At 32.0% G+C, this 19317-nt stretch overlaps 2 protein-coding genes and 1 long non-coding RNA gene across 11 annotated transcripts in view; 1 reads left to right on the forward strand and 2 right to left on the reverse strand.

Moving 5' to 3' along the window:
- Nucleotides 1-1051, reverse strand: part of RFTN2 (raftlin family member 2) — an 80004-nt gene extending 78953 nt beyond the window's left edge. Inside the window, exon 1 of the mRNA XM_038585263.1 lies at nt 1034-1051. The gene's annotated coding sequence lies outside the window, so the exon portion shown is untranslated. The remainder of the gene's footprint in view (nt 1-1033) is intronic.
- On the forward strand, nt 13-14715 carry LOC119877913. 5 transcript variants are annotated; one of them, XR_005385174.1, is made up of 5 exons: nt 13-2799; nt 3068-3172; nt 10609-10762; nt 12244-12296; nt 13627-14715. It is a non-coding gene; the product is annotated as an uncharacterized LOC119877913 (long non-coding RNA). The 5 variants fall into 5 exon arrangements; XR_005385175.1 differs by having other exon boundaries at nt 13-3172; nt 10650-10762; nt 13627-14713; XR_005385176.1 differs by lacking the exon at nt 3068-3172 and having other exon boundaries at nt 10590-10762; nt 13627-14712.
- The window catches only part of BOLL (boule homolog, RNA binding protein), a 60643-nt gene continuing 44568 nt past the window's right edge, over nt 3243-19317 (reverse strand). Inside the window, exons 11-13 of one of the 5 annotated variants that reach the window (XR_005385169.1) lie at nt 17812-17907; nt 16581-16717; nt 15026-15403 (exon numbers count right to left, since the gene is read on the reverse strand). Coding sequence is in view for 2 of the 5 variants with exons in the window: in XM_038585265.1 (XP_038441193.1) it covers nt 17815-17907 (93 nt within the window). In the remaining 3 variants the exon portion in view is untranslated. Of the gene's footprint in view, nt 7816-15025; nt 16718-17811; nt 17908-19317 lie in introns of those variants that run through there. The other 4 variants (XR_005385171.1, XM_038585265.1, XR_005385170.1 and 1 more) reach the window with 4 other exon arrangements.

Consider the following 19317-nt stretch of genomic DNA (forward strand, 5'->3'; position numbering starts at 1 on the left):
TTTTCCCCTTGAAAGCATTCTAAAGGGGAAGGACCATTTCAACAAATGTTCCTCCAGACCTTCCTTATTCTTCATAATGGAATCCTGGGCTTTCCACATGACATATTCTACTTATCTGCTGGGATTAGTAGGGCTGATTACTCAGGTCTAGAAGGGAGAATAGTATCTGCTAGGGCTGGATAGAGCAGAGTGGTGAAAGAGATCAGATGTGTTTATGCAAATGAACAAAAACAGACTTGGAAAACCAGTGGAATGATAATAACCTCTGCCTTTGAAGTGCTCTTATAGCAGTCTTACTGAACTTATCATGAAAGGAGAGACACTCTTCCACTTGAATGTTCTTTCCTATGGTCTAGTGCTGGTCAATACACTGGACCTTGGCTTGCTGGGTGTAATGGAGTTCCTTTGTGCAGACTGTCATTTGTACAGACATTTACCTGGCTACCAGAATATTTATGTTACCCAAGGGCACAAGAAAATAGACATATCAAAGAGGACAGGGCATAATTAACATAAAAGACCAGATACTTTGAGTGAGGAAGTGTGGATCTGAGTTACTCAGTAGAAGGTGAACCAGTTGGATTCTCTGTTGGAGGCAGGATAGGTAAAGCAAATAACCTTTGGCTACTTAGTTGATATGTTCAATTTGATCCAGCAGTTTAGGAATGGCAAGTGGAGGATAGATGAAACTTAAAACTGGAGTACACGTACTTCTCAGAGAGGACATCTTGTGGATCCTTTGACAGAAAGGTTAAGCGTCTGCCTTTGGCTCAGGTTGTGATCCCAGGGTCCTGGGATCGAGTCCTGCATGGGGTTCCCTGCTCCATGGGGAGCCTGCTTCTCCCTCTGTCTCTACCTCTCTCTCTCCCCCCGTCTCTTTAATGAATAAATATTAAAAAAAAAAAAAAAGAATAGCTATTGAGAATTTTAGCCATACTTAGACTGTCAAAGTAAGGTGAGACAGAAGTACAGAAGTTCTGTCCTTGGCTATTAATTGAATTTCACCATTTGGTTGATAGCACGGATTACTCACCATAGATTATTTAAAGTCTACAGCTCCTCACTTAACAGGAAGGTGTGAGATGTCAGGATGTTTCAGGAAACCAAGTGCACCATCTACAAGAAGAAAATTATAGCTCCAAGGAAAGGTGAGCCCTGTCTTCAAGTCATGAAGGATTTTTGGATGAAACATCTGCAGAGGACCTGGAAGATTCACTGGGTAAGCCGGAGGGACAGCTCTAGGAATAACTGAAGTGGATGATGCCACCTTTCTTAGTGTACAGTATGGGGAAAATGGTACTGTTCTCCTTATATACCATTCCTAAGGCCATGCCTTGTGCATGTACTCTTCATTAGTTGACATTCACTGGTTTGTGGGATTTAAGATGAAGATGAGCCTTCAAAAATTAGTTTATGATTGACTGTTAAAGATTAGAATTTGTTCTTAGTAGAGTCCATAAAAATATGACCAATTACACATTTTTTCGTGATTAAAATATTTTAAAAAGTGTAATAACTTTTAGTTTAGAAAACATTAATATAATTTCAGTAATTTGGCTTCCTTTGAACTAGCCTAGAAGAATCTTTTGGTTAAAAATTATAAATACTAAAAATATAAAGTTAATAAGAATGTTATACACTTTGGGTTAAATCACTAAAACAGTACAAATAGAATGTGTTTCTTTTAAGCCAGATAAAAAGAAATGTTAAAACTCAATCCAACATAAGACAGGAAGGAGAAAAAAGGGCAAAGAAAAATGAAAAATATGGTAAAAGAAAACCTATAATAAGACATAGAAATAAGTATAATTACAAATATTTCAGAATTGTAATAAACATAGAATGAACCTTCTGTCAAAAGACAGCAATGTTTATGCTTAGTTTTTTAATGCTTAAATAGTTATATGTACTTAGAAGGTATATACTTAGAAAATGAGACATGAAGAAACAACAGGCATATAAATAAATGAAAAGAAAGCTGGTATTGTAATATTAGTAGACAGTCTATATTGAGGGAAAACCATTACTAAAGATAAAGCGAGACTTAATATAAAAGTAGTAATGCACCAACAGGTTATAACACTTAGGAACTTGTATGATCTAACAACATATTCTCAAAAGGTAAAAGGGTAAAATTGAAAATAACAAGAAATGTTCAAGTCTGCAAAAAAATGAAATCGCCATTCATGAGTTCAGAGAAACCAGGCAATGAGAAAGTAAAAACTTACACTAGATGTTAGTACTTCAGTCTTTACTGTTCACTACCAAGTGTATCATTGATTACTGTTAAGTGTAGAAAAAAATAAAAATCTTATCGCAGGTATGGTTTTATGACTCTAAAACTTTGACTTTTTCCAAATATGCCTCTGTGAAAATAACGTGCTTTTTAAATAGAAATGCCAGCAAATATACCTATTCAGTAAATCTTCTCTCTTTGGATTATTAAAAGGGGAGAATCCCATGATCATTCTGCCAGATTTTTTCATTGTTCAGTAATAAAGGTGAAGGGAGAAAACCAGTGGTTCTATGTTCCTTGATTGTGTTCTCTCATCTTTTCCCATCAACTCTGAAGTATTTTTCTTTTTCTCCTTAGCTGATGAGAAGTTGGGGCACAGAGAGATTAAGTAATTTGGCTAAGGTTATAGCTTGTAAAATAGAAGAGCCTAGACTCAGACTTGTCTTGATGCCAGAGCTGCAGCACTAACACCACAATCAATCTCACTGAGTATACTAAGGGCACTGTATTATGGGGTTAGAGGAAGCAATATAATCAGAACCAAAGATCTGAAGACCTAAAGTGTAAGTAAGAACCCTTAATTGAAATAGAGCAATGAGTGTTTCAAAATGAGGAATTATTCTTGATCGCTAGATTATGAAATAGATGAGTGCCAAAACAGAAATTTAGAAAAAATACACCTTTATCATGAAATATGTTATATTTCTCAGTTGCTTTCAGTAGTTTCCTTTATATCCTAAGCCTACTTATGTGTGCTGGTATAAATTGTTAAAATTTTAATAACTCTATAGTCTCTCTTTCTTTTTCCTTAAGATTACTTTCTTATTTCAGAACACTGTTCCAAATTCTTGAATCCAACAATTCTCCTCTAAAGGGAAGTATACTATCGTAAATTTCTGAATCTAAGTATTTTGAAAATACTATTTTACTAATAATGTAAGTACACATTAATCTCTAAACATGAAAACATATCAATATTCAAAAGTTTTATTTCAATGGACTATTATAGTAACAAAGCCAGAGAATTTTATTAGAGCTCACAAACACTGAAACTTTTTCATTTCATACATACAGTTTTAGTTTTAATACAGATGAACTTACGAAAAGACTCATCTATTTAACAATTTTAAGTTCTATGAATTTACTGAACATTTATTACTGTATTCTTACAATGTCTTTCCTAATAAGCCTGCAGAAACCAGATTAAATGCCCTTTGACTCTAGTTATTACCAAAGCAAGTATCACCCCATTAGCTAATGGGCCACCTACTGAATAATTCCTGGTTAGTTATCTCATACACAAGTCAAGGCATGTTCTAATTCCCCCTAATTAGAGATTTTATTAGGAACCGCACAAAATGTCATATTTTACATTTTTAATGAAATGTAGGTATTAGGTTGGACATGGGCTACACCTTGAAGAAATGTGATAAAACCTATGTTTATATAGGTCTCTAAGCTATCATTTAAATTGTATTTTTAAAAATGTATAAAAAAGTATTAAAGTCCTTGCTAACTTGGGAGCCAAGAACACCTCCATCTTTTTTTTTTTTTTAAATAATTTCTTCAGAATTAGGTTTAAATCCAAGTTTTACAAAGTCCCAAGTTAGCAAGGCACGATGGGTGCCTTTTTGGTATTTTTTGCATGTAGAATATGACTTGTTAATATAATCACACTGGTGTGTTATAAAAAATATATAGCATTTTTTAGGTTGTCTTTAAAAAATTACTTACTAAAGCAGTTTACAAAGGCTTTCACATTAAGCAAAGAATCTTCAATCCTGAATTTACTGCATTAACTTTTTATATTTAAATTTCTATAAAACTTATTTGCTGGAAACTCCCTACATTTTTAAAAAGTAAACCTTTTATTCCTCAGTTCAGTTTCATTTTATAACTCATCCCTGGAATGTAACTAAATAAAAATCAAGTAACAATGTATAAGAAGCCCATTTTGGTATTTATAGAGAAGACTTTAAGCACAGAAATGAATTATTGATAGTATGTATGGTTCATTGCACGAAAACTGATGGTTAGATTTTCACACCATTTAAAATATGGAAGGAGTATTTTTGCTAAATATAAAGGAAAAAATGTTTATGTTCGTTATGACATTGTCTGACCTAGCTTTAAAAAATAATTATTAGTTAATAATCCTCAAACTAGAAAGATTTTTATTTAAATGTTGCCCACATAAAAATCAGCCTCTAGAAGGTAGTTAATTCATAACATTTTAAGTAAAATATTTTTGGATGTAACTGATGTCATAAAATTAGTTTTCTATCCTAAGGAGAAATATGGGACTTCTTCCCTTTTCCATAATCTATGGAGACCATCTAAAAGTAGAGCTATCCATTCTGGGGCACAAAACCCAATATAAATGTATAACTAACTGTGTATAGCTAAGTGTAAAAATTAGGAAATCAACCTGATCTCAGAAAAGCAAAGGAAAAGTAGCGAAAACTTACTGCCTAACATCAAGAGTGGTGAGAAGGAGACTACCAAGGTCAACCAAGTTATCAAAACCCATCGTTGGTAAGTCTGTAGAGGTAGCTGTTTTAAATATTCATATGTGAAGGTAGGTTAAGTTTGAGTTCAAGAGTTTTAAATAATTCTCTAAAGATAGACACACAGGGCACAGGCATGAAAATCTAACTGGTAAACATAGGATTGTTGAATTTATTTTCATTTTTCCTTTGTCACAGACATTAGGATGTATGTGTTATTTTAATTGAAAACTGTTCTCACAAACAGTTGTATATAGCCTAAATAAAATAATCCTAAGGTTAACCTTAATGGCCAGCATTTGGATAGTACAGGAACAATTTACTTTATATTAGTATCTTTTAAAAATAATTTGCATAATCAGATACTAATAAAGATTTTAGAAAGTTTATTTTATGTGTTGCTAAAAATATTTAAGTGGATATATTATATAATTTGCTTTGCTTTGATACCAAAGTTAGACATGTTAAAACAAAGATCTTAAATATGATTAGCAAGAAACACATTGAAATTATTAAAACCATCTCAAATTATTGATGTATACTTTAAAATTATTATCCTTTAGATGTTTTCTCCAAAACATCAAAGGAAAAAAATGCTTTTTTGGTAATACTTTTTGTGTTGATTAAGCATTTCCTTTATATATTATCATTGGTCATTTCAGAATCTATGAGGCTAAAGATGAGGGTTTAGTCTCCATATCTCTGTCCATTTTGATATCCTAACTTGCAGCAAAAAAAGGACCTTGGTAGTTAAAAGCTAGAACATTTACCTCTTAAAAGCTATTACAGCTGTTTTTGCTATTATTGGTATCTTAAGTTCCCTATAAAATAAGAGCCAAATATCACAATTTAAGCATAACAGGGTTTTGGGGGTTTGTTGCTGTTGTATATTAATGACTTTCATATTATCTCCATTTTTCTGTAATTTATATCTGGAGAGAAAAATAAAATAGTCTCATCTTTATAGAGTTGAATTAATGTACTGTGAAAGTGCATCATGACCTTTTGGTTAAGTGTAAAATTGCCTAAAATAAATTAGCTAAGAAAAACACTTCAAATAGAAATCTTTCTCTGAAGGAAAATGCAGTTACTCTTGGATTCTTGAAACTTACAAAAGTTTTAGAAAAAATAATGCCTTGGTATATACCAAATAAGCCTGAATATCAAATATGGGATTAAAATGAAAATGCCAGACAAGTGGAGTATTAAATAGAATGTTTCATGATACTTTTGCCTACAGCTCTAATTATAGAATACTAGACGTTAACACATAGCATGTTACTTTCATAATAAAGGTAGCAAAATAAAATATTCTCAATAGCTGGAGTGGTCTTAGGATGTGCCAGAATAATTTATATAACTATGTTATTACATTTTATTTCTTTACATAGATATTTTAGCCCAGAAACATTTTGGCAATATACCCAAAAAGAAGATACATCAATGGATAATTCATTATTCTTTATGAGGCAAGATAAAAAAATTGTTATAATTGGGTTACCTTCCTAACGTTATAGAAGGTTTTAATATATAATTCTTACTCTTTTCAACAGAAGTGCAAACTAGCTTTAGGTTTTGTAATAGACACGAAATCAAAATAGTGAGAAAAATAAGACTCTTTTCTAGTATTGTGCAATCAAATTTCAAGAAATACTAGATAAAATTACATGTAGTCAGTTTAAATGTTGCTTATTTATCTTACTTTTAATTGTTTTATTATTAATCCAGGCTTGTATATAAGGAATATAATGTTTTACAGAAGAAAGTTGGGACATACATTAAGCAGGCAGCATTTAAAGAAAAGTTGGCATGGCCATTTTTAAATTTTAACCAAGTGTTGCATTTCTTAATCATAAAAAACTTATGTAAGAGCAGCCATAGTGTCTTTGTATTTAAAAGGTGAAATACAATGTTATGGGTTAAGTTCATTGAAAGTTAACGTTTTGAAAGCCTAGAAAGCTCACAAACTAAGACCTGAATGAAAAGATAAAAAGGAAAAACGATATTGTCACAGTGTTAAAGGAAAAAAATATGTATTGAATCTGACATGATATATGCAGTGAATGCTTATACCCCTTGCTGAGATGCTATAAGAACCCTTACACTTTTGGTGTGAATGACAAAAGAGGGTCAGAATAGATATAGAGATCTATTTAAGCACGTTTAAGAACAGTGTCTACTCTGGTCATAGTAACTGGTATAAAATAAACGGTCATAATATGACAATTCCAGATATTATATATATAAATGATCTTCACATGTATTAATATCTGTCAAAATTTCTAATGTAAATCTAGAGTTTGTTTTATAAAAAAGTATTTTATGTAAGTAAAATATATACAAACTTAAATACAGCAAAGCCAAAATGATGTGGAAGCTAGAATCCCATTATCTCCCCAGCAAGATAGTGTTTTTTAAAATTTGCTATATTACAACAACGGCCTGTTGCTATGTATATTCTGTATATGCCATGGTTATGTCTACAAATAATGAAACATCTGGAATAAATCTGAAAAATCCAAACACCAAAAATGTTTTTAAGTGCTTATTTACATTATCATGTTCATAAGATAGCCAGATAATGACAAAATTTTTCAAACTTTCTCAAGGTATTTGTTGCTTTATTTTTATTTTATTTTATTTTATTTTTTTGTATTTGTTGCTTTATAGAGTTATGACCTTTGTTCTCTTTGTTACAAGTTATAAGTCTGTTATTTAAATGTGTGTGAAATTAATAAAGGAAACCATGATTTTTATCCTGCACCTCCAATGTTCTGGCTACTAAGATTTCTTTAATGCCCTTAAGAAAGCTAAATCATCTTACATTAGGCACATCCAAACCCCTCATATTTGTTACCAGACCGCACGTGGGGTCAGTTGTTTTCTATTATTGGATAAAATAGTTATCTAAGACTCTACTTAACAGATTCAGTAGAGGAAGATGGAGTAAGAATTGAATCCTCTGCTCTGAAATCTTTTCTAGGATGAAAGTGGGCTTCGAGAATATCGAGGTTTCAAACCTACAGATGAAGGCTGAGAAAAGCTTCTTCTCACAGAATATAACCTTGGTTCCTATTAAGAGATTTAAAGAAAATTAGGGTTTTAATGCATTTTAAATGGCTCTTATTTTATAATTAAGGGAAAGTTTTAGAAAATATTAACTGGGCCTCTATTCTGAGGAGAGGTGTGCTTTAGGAAATTCCCACTATAAATAGTGGGCTACCTTAAAACCTGTTGTATCCTTGGGCTATAACAAAGACTAACTACAAAGGGTCTGAGAATGGCCATATCTAATGGTATTTCTAAATTATTAGGTTATACTTTGTCATCCCTGAACTTTGGTAAAGATATGTTTCAAAGAGATTTATGTACTTAAAACATCCAATGAATAGACTCTGTGTTCCAACAGATGATTTTTATTTGATCCACTGCTGAGCATAATGATAGAAGATACTGCTTTGCTCAAGGTAGTTAAGAATAGGAAACTTTCAGCTAAGATGTTTTTATAATGAGTAAATGCCTACTTCAGAGCCTCAGAGTTTAGCCAAATTCTTTCGCCTAAAAATCTCTTTTGTTCTATCTGCTTTAAATTGTCTGTGTCTGAATGTTGTGATTTGAGAATGCATTAATCAAGCTTGAGTTTATCTAATAAAGCTGATTAAAACTTTAGAAGTAGTATGAAGGCTAAATCAGTTGCCCAGCCTGAATCTGACTACAGAAATTTAATGCCAGTGTTCAAATACTTCTAAAAACTTAAAAAGCAACTTACATAGTTAGGGGAGATGAACTGAAAATTCTAAGATAAAAGGTAAAATTTCTCTAAAGAGGCATGGTTGATTATATATTGTGCTTTCTGTGACATGGGCACAGATGTCACTCCACTGACCTAGCAAGACTCGGAGCATGTCTCCTAACAATGTAACAACTTGCCAATGCTATAGAATAGGTTAATTATCAGGATTAAGTCATAAAAACAATAGGTAATTTTATGGCATATCAAACCTAAATGCTTCTAAGGTTAAAAGTGTTTTTAAATTGTGGGGTTACACAGAGAGTTTATTCACATCACTTCAGGATAATTTCGGAGGGTACAAAATAGTCTAACCAGAAAAGAAACATAAGATATAAGTTAAAAATAGTTAACAAAAACAGTGTTTGAGAAAATTCACTCCAGTGACATTAGGCTGTATGTAACCTTAGGCACTGTTAAAACTTTTAAGCTAAGGAGACTTTAGTAGGCAGTTATGATAATTATGCATTTATCTTAGACTCACACATTTTATCAGTATAAATAGTGGCATGAGTTTGGCCTCTGTATTAGGATGTAAAAAAAGAAAACTAGAATAGCCCTTTCTCTAAATAGCAAACAATACATGGAGGGTCTGTACAAAGACTGATAAATGCCTACACTGCAGTTACTAGCAAGAAGAATGGAAAGAAGAAGAAAAGCAGCAAAAGGTTTATTTTTGTTGGTGGGCTTTATGCTTCCAATAATACACAGAAATGTGTGATGTTCTCAAAATATAGAATTGATGACACCACCTCTAGGTATCTGTTGATATCAGAGGGTTTTAAGTTTTCAGAGATAACTTGAAAGGCCCTTCTCATCTTGGATTTCTAAGAATACTGAAGTACACAGCACTTTTAAAGAACATTTCTGATTAAGAAATTAAATTCTGTTCCCACTGTTTTGGTTAAGGAAATTGTTCATACTTCAGTTACTAGCTAAAAGCATGATTAAACAGTTTCATGTTTATCATAATTTACTTTAGAATTGAAATATTTTCTGATCCTGAGTCCCAGATGCTTAAGGGATTAGAATAGACATTTTGTGTCTAAGATGTAATTTGTATATGATTTTAGTGATTCAACAAAAAGTGGTCCATAACTCTTGGACAAAAATGATCTCCGAAAAGTTTTGTGTTCTTTAAGGATCTTCTCTCAGCTCCTCTACTCTCTAGAAATCACTTGCCTCCCTACTGGTGGAATTTATTAGTAATCAAAAGTCTGGGTTCTGCCACTTAATAGGAATGTCATTTTGGGCAATTATTCTTTCTAAGCCTCACTTCTCTTATAAAAAGTTGCCTGATTATTTCTCATATATATTAAGTGGGCAAAATGAGATAATATGTGTGAAGAGCTTGTAAATTTTAACGTGCTTTAAAAATGAGGTGTTATTTCTTGCTTTGAAATAATACAGTAAGCAAAAATGTGATAATTGAAGCAAGACTTTATAGCAAATTATCGACAGTTAATACAATTTTTATAAGGAATATTATGGACTTTAATCATTGAAGACAATGATCAAATCCAAGCTTTTCTTGAGAACTACTTAGTTATTATATAGCAAATTTAGTTACAAGGTTAAATTACCAATGTTTTAAGACTAATACTTTAATATAGTATTCCACAGTTGTACACTTTTTAGTTTTCAAGTTAATATGATTCTGTGATTTCATGTTTATAGCGTAGGGAAATAGGCTTAGACCTAAACACAATTCAATTTATATGTATATCAAAGTTTCAGTGGCTAAACCAGAAATAAAGCTTCAAGGAATAAAGTAATAGAGGAATTCAGGCCTATCCCTTAAAGTTTAATCCCTTAAAGTTTAAACCCTTTCAGACTATACTTTTTGATCCCAATTTAATGTTACATTCATTTTGTAAAATATTAATAGTGTTACCAACATTTCAATTTCCCATGGACAGTGTAGGTTTATGCCTTTATTAGAATTTTATTTTTGAAAAACAGTCTGAATAGAATGATTTTATAGGTCTATTTATATGATGAACTTCTTTATTAGTTAATAAGTGCATATTTCAAATATTATTTTAATTATTTTTAGTGCCCCCTTTCACTCTCAGGTATCCTGATTTAATGATGAATATATCATTCCTGCATATAGTAAAAACCTGGAGCAAAGATTAGAAGATCGAGAACTTTCTGACTTCTACAAAGAGCAGAAGTGAAAGCAGAACTTCGTATGATTGCTAAGATGTCAGAGGACCTTGCGCATAGGTAAACAGCCTTGATTTCTATAAAGGTAATCAAATCAAGTCTGTCTGCTGACCATCAGTGAAGTTAGGAGTGAGATTCAAGAGGAAATAAGTGCTGGAGAACAAGACTCCTTATTCTGATTCCAAATAATCGCATTTCAGAAAAGGTTAGGCTAATATTCATATTGGGAGTTGGCAAATGTCTGAGTATGTATTTATTTCCGAGAAAAAATGTAGTTACATTCTTACACATGACCCTATTCAGACAGACCCTAATTATAAGTTTGTTTTACTATAATAGAATGAGCTGTACTTTATTAACTATAGAGACAAGATTCTTTTGAAACTGCATGACCTGAGATTAAAGCATGTCAGTGAAAACTATATTGTTGGTTACTTTTACCTACAGAGTATGAATATATTTAATTTGAAAGATGTTTAATAAAGACCAAGTAGATGATTTATTTGAAGAAATGATCTTTAGAATGAATTTTAGATATTTTCCCAAATAATTTATCATTTAGAAGAAAATAGGAAAGCTGAATTTTTGTACTGGGTATACAACATTTAAGCAAAGGTGACAGTGATTTAGACAGTAGTTTTCAAGAAGCAAGTGATTAAATAAATGAGTTGTATAGTGTTAGGTTTATATCCTAAATCAGAGAATCTTTAAAGTAAGTTTTTAACTTCAAAAATACCAATCTGTTAAGTGCAATACAGAATGTATTTCGTAATAATCTAGGGTTGTACCTATGAAATCCTTTGAGGAAACAGGATAGCCTTTTTGAAATCAAGAATAAGACACAGATGTACAAAAAAGACGTGTCCTAGCTAAAATATTCTCTCTAGTTGTATCTTATCTTTAGCAATTAGACACAGAAGTAACTCTCTGGCTGATTATCATCTTTTAAAATTTCCTTTTATAATAATTATAATATATAAAGCAAAAGAAACTGAAGATTAAAAGGATATAACATTTCATGTTAAGCAAAAGCTATCTTGATTTTCTCTTTTTTCATACTTCCAAAATGCTCACTCTGTTATTGGAAATCACTGTGAGAAAAATGGAGCTTTAAGACTACCAATAAGCTCAGAAATGAAAGAAGGAAAAAGCTGTGAAAACCAAGGATGACACTCTCTTAAGCGTGAACTAGCTGCTTTTAAGCTGGATTCCTTAAGTCAAAACCTCTTTCCCCACATTGCCTGATTTTTTCTTTCAGGTTAGATTATACTGTTAGAAATTCTACCAAATTGGATTGTTTGGTTTAATGGGAATTCTTTTATCCTGTTCTTAGGCAAGTTGAAGCAAGGAAAGATCCTTTTTTTCTCTCTTGCTTTTATTTCCAAAATCTGGAACTCAAGTTAGTATTATTAGATTTTGTATTTAGCCCAGTGTAGATCTTTTGTAGGACTATCCTGTGAATTTCAACATCATTAAATATGGTTGGAATGGGGCAAACTCTCCAAAATTAAGTATACTTGATTGTATTTCTTTTCTTTTAGTTTAGAGCCACATTTGAAAATGAAACCAGAGATGACTGCATGATAACTACACAGTAAATACCTTTAAACCCTATCATTTTAAGTCCAAGAAAGTTAATTGAATTGGGTAGATAAGAAAAGAATCAGGGTCTCTAAAAATTTGGAGAAATTCTATTCAAAATAGAAAGTAGAAGTACCTCAGAATGCTAATAGCCAGAATGGGGAAAAATCAGATGGAGGTCTTTCTCATTGTTAGCACACTTTTGTTATTGTTGTTGTTTTTTAATTGATTCAAACATGAAGGAAATGGTAGTCAGAAAACAAGTTAGAAAGCAGATATTGAGATGAATAGACGGGATTCTTTCCAGATTGAAAGAGGACAACTAGTAGGCTTAAGGGAATTCATGGGACATGAAGAGTAACAGTTTTGATTTTTAGCCTGGAATTTTCCAAAAAGAACTTTTTATAGTACTGAAACCTATTATTGACAAAGATTTAGAGAAAATGCCACATAACTTGCTAATGGTAAGGGGAAGAAAATAAATCTTAAGAACTTTTGAGACATTTATTTTGAAGCTTAGATTTTAGAGCAGAAACTTGACTCTCCTTATAAAACAAAATAGCAAGAGAAAAAAAAATTACCATCTTCTCAAAAGTGTTACTTTCCCCAAGAAATAAAAATTCTCTTAGGTATATTTTATCCTTTCTACTCCTTGAAGGAAGAAATGAGGAAAATATAAGTCTAATCAAAGGACATTCTTTTTAGAAATTCTCTCTTTAGGTCTGGAGGTATACCGGAATCTTGTAGGTATATCTCAAAGTACCGTGAAGATCTAGAACTCCCAAATTTTCTCTGATGTGGAATAAACACCAATAAATAAGAGGGTTGAAGTGAGGGAAAAAACTCTTAGTAGGGAAGGAAGGGGAGTGATTTAGTTCCTAGTAGATAGAGAGGCAGCTCCTCAAATCCTTGTTTTCCAAAGGAAAGAAGTACATCAAGACTTTTATGACTCATCTTTAGAGAAATACTAAATGACATTTACTCATGGGGTACATAGCTTGACAGAAGTGCAAAACTGAGGTTAACAAATACTAACTTCATTAAGAAAATTATGTACCAAAATATTAGTAAAAAGTATTGGCTTCTTTTAACTAAGAAATACATATCAAATGTGGAAAACTGACAAATCAGTAGATGGAAAAATTTTTAATTACATGTCTTAAAAATACGTCAGATGTCAACATGGTATTACTAGCTTAAATAAAATTTTTAATGACTTCATGTTCAGTCTGGCTTGGTACTATCTTAGTTGATACTATTTTAAGCAGCATACCTAAAAAGAATGGTAAGACTAGAAAACCCTAATCTAATTTAAAATTGACGTCTGCTATTTTATTTTGCAGATCCTGACAGGTCAGAAAGTAGGTATCAAGATAACCGTATATAGAAAACTGAAGAAGGATTCTATCAAGTGGAAAGGCCAAAAATGACAATGTGTTTTGAATGACACTTGATTTCTGAGACTAATCATGAGAATGCAGGAAATATTAAAAACTTTATGAAATACATAAAGCAAAGAGACAAAAACACATATAGCAGGTCCAACAAATAGCAATAACTGTAGCTGGCTAACCAGAGTGGTACTCAACCTGGAAGGACAGAGCTGATAGTATATTTTTGGGAATTTATGCACAGGAATGAAAACACTGAAGAGAGTTGAAAGAAACAGCACCAATTCTGACGATTATGCCCATCATTTGGAAAATTTTGCTCCTTTCCCCAGAGTCTTTAGAGATTTCAGAATACATTTTAGTCAAAGTATAGATCTAGGGGCCAGCAATTTATTATTTTAACAATAGGGCATGTTGAAGCATGATATCAAGTTGGATTGGATGTCCCTGTAAAGTCTTTTCTAGTCTTTTGATTCTATATTTTAATACTATCTAAGCACTACTTCTGGAAAGATATAAAAATTTTTTATTCATTCATTATTTTAGTTAAATTCAATTCATTATTTTAGTTAAATATAGCATAAATCCATAAAACACTCCCTACACCTAGGAGTTATGTATAAATTTGTTTGAAAATATTGTACTGCCATTATTGGCAGAAATGTAAAAGCAGTTTTAGAAACGAAATCATACCTCTTTTTCCTAAGCTACCTTCTGAAATCAGCTGACAGGAAAGGAAGTTAAGGTCTTAGTTTTCCAAGATCCTTTATCTTTTGACATGCTACCATCTTTCTATCTTGATTGTATTAGAGATTTTGGGAAAACAGATTGCAAAGTTACTACTTTCTGATTGGTACATGTACTATTATATTATCCATTTCACTAACACAGTGAATTTCAGATATCTTCAGATTGGCCTTTCAAAATGGGAACTAGGTAAATAAAAACTTTTCAAATTTATTTATAGACGATATACTACAAAAAAGAAAAAATAAAATCGGCTTTACTTACTTTTTGTAAGAATTTTTACCCTTTCATTATGTTTTTAGAAGTAACATGTAACATGTCTGGTCTGTCAGGCTAGGCCATAAAGAAAGTTGATGACGTTCTCCATATATATAGGTTGACAATAAATTCTTCAGTTTTAATTAGCTTCTCAAAAAAAAGCTAAATTCTAAGAAAATGTATATGTATGAATTATATATATGTATGTGTATATATAATGTGAATATGTATATAATTTATACATTGCATATGTAAATATGTATAGTATATGTGTGTATGCATATAATCTATACAGCTCTGTGGAAGAAACACACTTGGGTATCAATTATTATCAAAATTCCTTATCTAATAATACATCATTAACTTTTATTAACAGTCCAGGATTTGTTTAGCATCATGTTTAACATTTTGAAAATCAAAACAGTAACTTTTTTTGTTCTCAAGGACAGTGCTATTGAAAGATCTCTAACATCAGTGGTTAATAATGTTTACTTACAGAACAAAAACTTGAAATTTCTTTGTGGGACTTATTTATTTATGTTTCTAAAAACTGAGAATAATTAATGTACATGGGATACTTGTATGCTAGTATATAATCATATAGTCCTGCTCTATTCATGAAACCACTTGGATGGCAAACATATTCATTATGGTTTCAAAAAAACCACTCTCTTTGACTCCCCAGGAGAATCTTTGGGATCTAAGTCCTCTTATTTCTGCTTTGCTGTTCAACATGTAATACATTTGGGGATGGAAAAGGGGAAAGGAAAGATAGATTTATTAGGGTAATGCCAATATTTATGGATTTTCCTCTTCTTTCCTAAAATTAGGAAGTCAGTAAAAGAACTGCAAATGAATGTACAATGGATTTTAAAATATTATTACAGTAACTTTAGTGATTAAAAACACTTAACCTCTGTTCTGTAACTTTTGAACAGTGGCTTTTCCTTCCCACCTGTTTTCCAATTTTCTAATAAGAATTAGCTTTAGAATCAGAATTTAAAGTTTTCTTTTGTTGTGAGAAATAATTTTGCTTTTTATGAAAATAATTATCTTTTTAAATATTAATAACATCTATAATTGAATATATTGGTAACTATAAGAAGAAAAGTTCAAAAGATTAAAGCATTCAGAGAACACCAAAATACAATGGAGTATCAGTCAGTGTTATGGAATCATGTCAGAGGTGAGCTCTTCTTTTATCAAAATAATTCTAGTAGGTGATCCATCTTATATAAATTTTGATATCAAATGGCTTATAGGAAGGCTGCAGTGTTATCACAAATATGAGAGAAAAAGTTTAATGTAGTCAAATTAATCACATGAAAAAGTAAGAACACTGATCATGTTGAATTGTTTCTAATATTTGGAAAATGTTATAAAAAAAGAAGTATAAACATTACTCAAAGTTTGAAATCCATGGCAGAAGCAGAATTAAATAAGGAGTATCAGTAACAAATAAATAAAAACTTAGACAAAAGCATATTAAATGACAAGAATAATAAGTAGTGGAATTGAATCATTAAGATCAAATGTACTTATCCTAAAACGCATGAAAGTATTAAAATTCTATTAGAAAGGCCTCTTATAAAAAAAAAAGGCCTCTCATCCCAAATATTAAAATAAATAGCAAATACTATTAAACATTACTTCTAAAGGACTGAAAGGAAAAGAAATAACACAAAGCAGAGAATATGAGACACCTCACTATTACCAATGTGGTTATTATTTATGGAATGGATAAAACATGTAGAAAATGTCACTACAGTTAGATTAACACATAAACAAACCAACATGCCACAACTACCTAAACAGTTTTGTAGAACAGCTGAAAAAGCAAATTTCATCAAATTTAGACAGCTTATAATGGAATAAATAAGTATGGCGAGGTATTAACTAACCCTAAGTGTCACAACGGGCAGCTTCTAGCCGGTTCGTTGGAAGCTGGATCTCGGCCACACAAGGATCATTGGACAAGAAATCAGTTGAGTTGGACTAGAGCTGCCCAATTGTCTTAATAATGAATGCTCCACACTGTCTGTTAAGCAAAGAGAAAGAAAATACAGATCAGGAAGACTGAACAGGTAAGAAAAAGAACAAGTTAGGGTAGATAAATATAGGACATTAATGAACATTTACTCAATATTTGCAGAACATGTACACTAATTAGAGTGTTAAGAAGTGAGACACTAGAGATTAAGGAGGGCTCCAGAACTCAGGAAAGATGTGCTTCCTGCTCTCTGAGAGCTTACAATCTATTTTAGACAACCTCTAATCTAGTGTCACAGTACAATGCTTAGTATATAAAAATAAGGAACAGGTTAACACAGAAACAAGTGAGTTAAAACATTTCTTCTATTTTTGAAAACATTATTAGGTGAGTTTTAAAAACATGCTTTTAAAAGGGAGTGGGTTTGGCAGAAGGCTATTTAGAAAGTCGTTCAAAATCCAAAGGGTACCTTCAACCTGGCAATGGTAGGGAAGCCATATAATAGAGTAATTCCATGTATCTGTGTCATCCTGAGATTTCTTTGTGTGTGTGTTAAGATTTAGTTTGGGTCAAAGAAACACCTGGTTGCTACTATCTTTTTGGCACTTTGAGTGTGGGCCAGCTACTAATTTAGGTAACCAAGCTGTCCCATGACATATTTTTAAATTTTAGATAGGTTCAAAATTTTCCATATTTGTTCCAGTATCTCTAGAGAGCAGTATTGTCTGATAGAACTTGTTGATGCAAAAGTTCTATATCGACACTGTCAAATATGGTAGCCACTAGCCACATGGGGCTATTTAGCACTTAAAATGTGGCTAGTTGCACTTGAGGAACAGAGTTTTAAATTTCATTTAATTTGAATAAATTTAAAATTGAAATTGGCCTTATGTGGCAAGTGGTTACTATATTGGGCACAGCGTGACTCTAAGGGTTCAAGATCATCTCGTTTGTTAAACTCTAAAGACTGGGCTGGTTTTCTCTGGCTTGTTCAATACTGTCCAATACCACTCAGTATTGTTCATTGCTTTATTCTCAATATCCAGAATACTGGCTAGCACATGGAGGTACTCAATAAATATCTGGTAAACGAATCAAATTTTTGGTAATATACAGCTATTCAAGCCTGGTTAGCTACTCACAGCTTATTGGCAATATGCTCTCGTACTCTCAGGAAAAATAGAGAAGTGAAGCCAAACTGTTCTATGTAAGTGGAATTGCTTGAAGACTTCATATGTCTAGAGAGAACAGGAGCAGTCTTGCTTCATTATAGCTCAAAGAAAAGAACTAGAAATAGTTGTATATAAATAATTAAGGTTGATAAATATGGGAATACTGAAGGAAGGATATAATATTTAATGGTAAGGAATTTGGAAAGGATGTGGATAACAGTTGATGAGAGTGATTAAGAAGGAAAAAGTTACTTCAGATTAAAAAAGACTAAATTCAGATTGTATTCATGACTGAAGGATGGAAACTGAGATAGAGAACTCTTGAAGAAATCCATAGTAATCTGGTTAGGATATAATACAGCTTAAAAAGGATTTGGTAATGGAAAGACAAATGATATACTATTTTTATGAAGTTAGTGAGCTGAAAAAGGGACATAAAATAAGTAGACCGGGGATCCCTGGGTGGCGCAGCGGTTTGGCGCCTGCCTTTGGCCCAGGGCGTGATCCTGGAGACCCGGGATCGAATCCCATATCAGGCTCCCGATGCATGGAGCCTGCTTCTCCCTCTGCCTGTGTCTCTGCCTCTCTCTCTCTCTCTCTCTCTGTGACTATCATAAGTACATAAATAAAAATTAAAAAAAAAAATAAGTAGACCATGTAGCATCAGAAAAATCATTGGTATTGTTTTGATTTTAGGAACATGAAGAGGTTTGGATTTTGAAAATAAAATGTAAAAAACTGTGTATTCCTGATTTTGAGTTAGAGGAGGGAGTGACCACTCATTCAGGTTTTTGTTGTTGGTTTTTGTTGTTGTTAAATTAGGAAGAGAATCAGAGCACTAAGGTCAGATTTCCTATTAAACACTATTAAAGTGCAGCAGAAAACAGGAAAACTCCCTTATAAAATAGTTTACAGGGCAAAGGGAATCATGCCAGGATTAGTAGTTGGTAAAAGAAAAATTATTATACTTTTAAAAGAGATACTGAAAACTCAAACTGAATGTAAGGAAAGAGAATGACGTGAGAATTAATAAAATTTGAGCATAGGCTGTTGACAGTATTAAATTAAAGAGAATCTAAGAGGACAAGAACTAGGACAAGACCCTTGGAATTTGGCCAAGTCATCAAATCTTGGCAATAAATCTTACATGAGTAGTCTGAATAGATCTCAATACTGAAGGTGAAGGAACAATAATTTCATATGGAATGAAAAAGACACCCCTATATTCTTCCTTCTTGCCTTTCCAAAACAGATACATTTAAAATATCATTAGTGAAGTATGTAACATAATGAGCTTGTTATCATATATCCTTAAAGTAGGGGATGATGTTATCCAAAAAAAGTTTAGGAAACAATTGTGTAAGGGATTAAGATTTGATGAGTTCTTATGTTGTGAAAAAGAAGATGCTCATCCAAGTAATCTGTGTGCTTAGGGGAAAGAAAGAAGATTGAGTAAAATGAGAAAAAATGTCCAAT

Source organism: Canis lupus, chromosome 37 (assembly GCF_011100685.1).
Source record: "Canis lupus familiaris isolate Mischka breed German Shepherd chromosome 37, alternate assembly UU_Cfam_GSD_1.0, whole genome shotgun sequence".
NCBI classification, from domain to species: domain Eukaryota; kingdom Metazoa; phylum Chordata; class Mammalia; order Carnivora; family Canidae; genus Canis; species Canis lupus.